A 5,519-nucleotide genomic window follows, 5' to 3' on the forward strand; every position below is an offset into this window, starting at 1 on the left:
CCTTGTCTGCATGTTGGCTAACCCTTTAAAGTTTTCCTTTTCCTACTGCATTACCAAAATGTTGCTCTTTTCTACACACTCTGAATGGGGTTTTAAAAAATGAAAGCTTTCAGCTATTCAGCTGATAACATCTATGATATTAATATAATTGGTTGAAGTCTGCAGCCAAGACTATGAATGAGTATCAAGAGTAAAGCAAACATTTTCTATTTATCTTAATGACTGTTAGCCATATTTTTGCACAAACTATCAGATTTAGGCTTATCTGTATCTCTGAAGATCAAACTGGAAACTATCCTATAATTTTCTAGCATGAAAGGATGTATCTAGTCTTTTCATTCATTTAGAAATATGCTGTAGGAACAAGACTCCAAGGCTATATCTATTTGGCACCCAAAACTCAAAATAAAAATGGTGTACCTTATTTAGAGTTTATTTCAAAATCGGCTATTTCGGATTTGGCGCTATCTAAACAATGCCAAATGTCAAAATAATGCATTATTTCAAAGCATTCCTTACTCCTCCTGCAATAAGGAGCACAGGGATGCCAAAATAGCACACCTGTTGTTTCAAAAACTATTTCAAAATAATAGGCATGTTTTCAAAGACACAGGCTATGTCTACACTTGTCCCCTTCTTTGATGGGGGCATGGTAATCAGCCTGATCGGAGAATACTAATGAAGTGCTGTGATGAATCTGCAGCACTTCATTAGGCTAATTCTCCCCACAGCAACTTCGAAGTGTCAACTTTCGAAGTGCCAGCATGCTGTGTAGCTGCGGGCACGTCCAAGTGCCCATGCTACTTCAAAGTGCCTTTACTCCCCAAGTGTAGACATAGCCTATGTCTTTGAAACATGCCTGTTACTTTGAAATAATAGACGTGCTATTTCATCGCAGCACTTTATTAGTATTCTCTGATCAAGCTGATCACCATGCCCCCTTTGAAAAAGGGGTCAAGTGTCGACAGAGTAGCTATTTTGGGATACTGAGATCCAGAAATATTTCTGCCATGCAGACATACCCTAAAAGATCTGAGTATTTGTACAGAGAAAAAATGATAGAAGTTATTCTGTTAAAAGAAATAATTTTTGTAAGCACAGATTTTTCCACTGTAAGTGTGAAGTTATTTATTCCAGTTGGTTAGTCTTTGTTTCTCACATTAGACAATAAAAATAAAATAGCCTATTTGACTTTTGATCACAAACCATCACTATTTTCTTAGATTTAAGTGCTACATAAGTATGTGGGTTACAAACCCTCTAGGGTTTGTCCTGATGTATATCTTAATATAGATAACTTCTATATCTCAGAGGAGTTGCCTTCAGTGCCTTATGATGAAAGCAAATAATTCACTCCCCTGATTTCTTCCGGGACTAGATAGTACCTATCTAAACTTAACGGCAGTGACCCTAGTTCTAATGAAAACTTCACTGGAAAAATATAAGAAATAAGTGATTGGCACTCAATTACACCAGTTTGCTATCTGAAAGTTTATTTTTCTCAGCTTCCTGATCAGGAGCAAGGTGGCTTTTGTAAAAAATAAAAATAGATACATGAATATTGTATTAAACCAAATTTATTTGCAATTTTTATCCAAATATTTTCTCAAACAATGGATATTCCATCCCACCTTCCCTCTCTGCCATTAAAAAAATAAAACACAAAATCACTTGATTTTTAAATGGTGTTCAGTTCTTATTTTGCTATGCCTTGAACTACACAGTTCTTGGGACTATTTTCTATCATTCTTCCTCGAACTAGTTATCTAACCGTTTCTTCAGGTGTTCTAGATCTACTGCATCAACATCTTGTAAAATTAGTACTGTTGCTTTAGATTGAAAGGGATCAAATTTGACCGTCATCAAACAGCAAAGATCTATCAGTTCTCTTTGGCATTTCTGTAACCCATCCTTAAGCTTTTGATGTAGAGTGGGATCTTTCCTTAACGCTTTCATTTCAGGTACTGAAAATCCAATCAAGCTTGTCAGAATTTCATCAGCAATGTCCACCTCTAGATAAGCAGTGCCATCAGATATTTTAGCCATGATAGTCCAAAAGCCACTGCTGCTTGTGAGATTTCCCGTAAGGGTTACAATAAAGGCTTTAACTTTCACCGTTGTCATCATTTCTGGGGTATTTGCAAGAAGAACAGAAATATATGTAAAAGGTGGAGAATCTAACTCAAGACTTTTGTACTTCTCCCTTGTTTTGTCAGGAAAGGTTTGTGCACAGTTTTGTTTGCTTATCTCTGTATCAGTTTTTGAAAAATTAACTGGTCTTCTGTTTAACAATCTGCTGTCAGAAAAATTACAAGTTTTTTGACTGCTGTTAACTACATCTATTTTACTACACTTCTGCTGAAGAATATTTTCCCAGGATAAATCACTGGTAAAGTTCTGGGAATGTTGTACATTATGGTTTAGTGAAAAATTACTTGTCCTATTTTCATCACCAACTGACAGTTCTCTCCCACAGGATTTTTCTTTGCTAACTGAATCCAATTGAGCCCTGCCATCTTTTTCAGATGAGCAATTTAGCAAAGATCTAGGGACATGTGAAAATCTTTCTGTAATTATATCAGTGTTTTTGTTTTTGACTGGTGACTGCACTATTTTAATTTCTTTTTGGATCTCTTCTTCTAAAAACAAGTTGTCTTCCAATGAGAAGTCATCTAAATCTCCATCAACACACTCCAGAGCTGGACTACTTTTTTCTTCATTTGCAACTGGCAAAAGGATCCCAGTTTCCTTTTGCAAGTAGTTTCCATTGCTTGAAAAGGGTAAATAGGTATTTGAGTTTTCAGTTCTGCTATAATATCCGTTTTCTAAATGAATCTCATTATTTATGGTAAATTCATCATTTTCATCAAGACTTGCTAGCAGTTCTTCATCTGAAGGCCCTAGAGTTTGTTCTAGTTCATCTACAGCTCCTAAAATACCTTCTTCATGACTATTCTGCTTGGCAGGATTAAGGTTCTCAGTTTCCCCAATTAACTTTGCAAGTACTCTTTCCTGAGCATACACTTCCAGAAGAGCATCTACTTCACCTCCCAACAATTTCACATTTTCTGGTTTTAGCATAAGAACTCCAAGACGATATGCAATGTTGCCCTGTATTGTAATTTTTGTACCAGGAGGAAGATTACTATGGAGGACAGGAACAGGCTGGTATTCCATACCTTGAATTTGATGTACTCCATCAGTTAGCTGAATCATCAACAGTCGTGTAGGTTTTGCTTCCCAAGACTTTTGAAATGCCTGAGTGTTAGCTGTTACTTCTTCATTTACAGTGTTTTTTCCTCTTATCTTCTGCAACTGGGAATATGCAGGTTGGCTAATATCAACCAGTGAATCAATCTGTATGGAATAAAAGCCATTTAATTCTCCTTTTGGGCTGTCTAAGATGCCATCAGGCAACACAGGATAGTCCAAATCTCTCAGATCTGTAAGGAGCCACTGCTCAAACACCTGCTTGTTAATCTGAGCTTGAGTTAAATTTCCACAACCATTTTCTTGTTGGATCCAGTTAATACAAGCTTCTAGCCAAGTCAAAGGAACTTTAACATGCCAAGTAGAAGAAAGCCAGGCTTCCGCTTTTGCTGAAATGCTAGATGAACTCATTTTTTTTTAAATTACAAGAACTGCATGAATCCCCTGAAAAGAAACAAGAAAACATTTATTCAACAGCAGAAATACAGAAATGTAGCTACTTCATATGGAACTAAAGAAAAATATAGCATCGTGACCACCCACAAACAATTTAAGGAAACTTTTGGAATGCATTTCTATATAACTGAAATTCTAGAACAAACACATACTTCCAATATTTAAGTCTGGCCATGATGCAGTCAGAAAATAAAGTGCAACTGGCACACAATGTAAGCATCCAGCCGTTCACCAAAAAGAACATTTAATCCATTTTGGTGATCCATCTTTTGTATGGGCTTCTAAAAAGCATGCAAGTCAAAAACTACTTTTTGCTGGCACAAAGAACTCCTGCTGCTATCATCTCATTTCACCTCACCCAGGCTAAACAGTGGAAGTGAACTGTGACATGCTCCTCAGCCTCAGTTTGCCTTCTTCATCCAGAAATTGGTCTAGGACCTCTCCACTTTTGGCATCCTTGATCCTTATTTTCACTGCTGCTAGGAGATTGTACAAAGGCGGCACAGGACTAATATATTCAATGAGAAACTCAGGGTGTACAATTATGACACAGAGGGGATGTTACAGGTGATGTGACTGGATCAAAGTCTTAGAACTAAAGTACCTGTTGAACCCAGCTGCAGACTAGCTTCAAAGATAAGAACTGACACAACCAGGCCCTTGACTAAACTACAATTCTAGGTAGAGGTGAGACCTTGAGGAATACCCATATTACCAGTGAAGCCTCTATGGTGTTATGTAGTCTTCAAAGCTGATCCTCAACAGAAACTATAATATAGACAGCTGGATTGTAGCCTTTTAAACTTCATTATGTAAACAAGAAAGCTTAAAAAAAGTTTTTTTACTATTTCTGCTTTTTAAAAAGCTAAACAAGAAGCATGATAAGAGTAGAGGCAGACAAGACCTTTCTCCTCTGTGAAATTCTATATATTAGCTCGTGACAAAGCCAACCTAGGTTAATCTTCTGCCTGCATCAGTCATGTAGTAGGATACACAGGAAATGTGCCTTAAGTGAAAAGGAGCATGCTCGCATATTTATAGGCCTGGCCATCTCGCACAAGTAGGAGCTTCTGTCTTCAGTGGGATTAAAATGGGACAGCTTGTTTTGCCGCCGCAGGCTTTACGTTAGCAAATGGAGTTTGTCATTCTTAGTACAGGGGCTCCTGCAGTGAAAGGGGTGTCTTTCAGACAAGGGCAGTCCAGGCCTTCTCCCCGATGCGGTGAATTTAGATGTTTTCCAAATAAGAGGAGCCGATTGGCGCTGCTCAGCCATGTGGCCGAGAGGATTTTGGAAGCGGACACAGGGCAACGTCCGTGGAACACCAGATCACGGCGGACAGTGCGGATGGTTTTGGCGGAAGGGACGGGCTCGGCTCACTCTCGGACGGTTCAGAGGCGTAGGAGGCTGGGACAATGTGCGTAGTAGGGGTGCTGAGAGACACTGACCCGAACTGGAAACCCCCTCAAGCAGGAGGTGTTGCAGCTCCCCAGTCCAGCACCTATGTGCAGCTAGGCGAGCGCCTTGGCCCCAGGCTCGAGGTGCAGCCCCTGTGGACCAGGACCTGCAGGAGGCTGAAACTACCACGGCCCTGGGGCTGGTGGAGCCTGCACGCTAAGCACCAGCCCCAACCAATTGCATCGCGCGGGAAGCGGCCGGCCACTTACCCGCACCCGGACCGGGCAGCTGGGACCTCTCCTCCCGCCACTCATAGCAGGCACACACCAGAAGGGGGCGTGCTCTGTGATCTCAGCACATAGCGACCTCAGAGCCCGACCACTGCCAGGAAAGGTCCCAAACCGCCACCACCCGAAGCAAGCGCGCGACTTTAAGTCTCGCGAGAGCTCCACCCATT

At 40.3% G+C, this 5,519-nt stretch overlaps 1 protein-coding gene across 1 annotated transcript; it reads right to left on the bottom strand.

The window, feature by feature from the left end:
- Positions 1–1,500: 1,500 nt before the first annotated feature.
- Positions 1,501–5,470, bottom strand: RMI1 (RecQ mediated genome instability 1). Its single transcript, XM_074995171.1, has 2 exons — positions 5,332–5,470; positions 1,501–3,654 (listed from the first exon to the last, which is right to left on the bottom strand). Exon 2 carries the CDS (start codon positions 3,619–3,621, stop codon positions 1,759–1,761), a length of 1,863 nt encoding a protein of 620 aa, XP_074851272.1. The 5' UTR covers positions 3,622–3,654; positions 5,332–5,470; the 3' UTR covers positions 1,501–1,758.
- Between the last annotated feature and the right edge of the window lie 49 nt (positions 5,471–5,519).

This window comes from Carettochelys insculpta, chromosome 5 (assembly GCF_033958435.1).
Source record: "Carettochelys insculpta isolate YL-2023 chromosome 5, ASM3395843v1, whole genome shotgun sequence".
Taxonomy (NCBI): Eukaryota; Metazoa; Chordata; order Testudines; family Carettochelyidae; genus Carettochelys; species Carettochelys insculpta.

Excerpts from the sequence above, each read along its gene's own strand:
- RMI1 (XM_074995171.1), bottom strand. The coding sequence starts at position 3,621 with ATGAGTTCATCTAGCATTTCAGCAAAAGCGGAAGCCTGGCTTTCTTCT.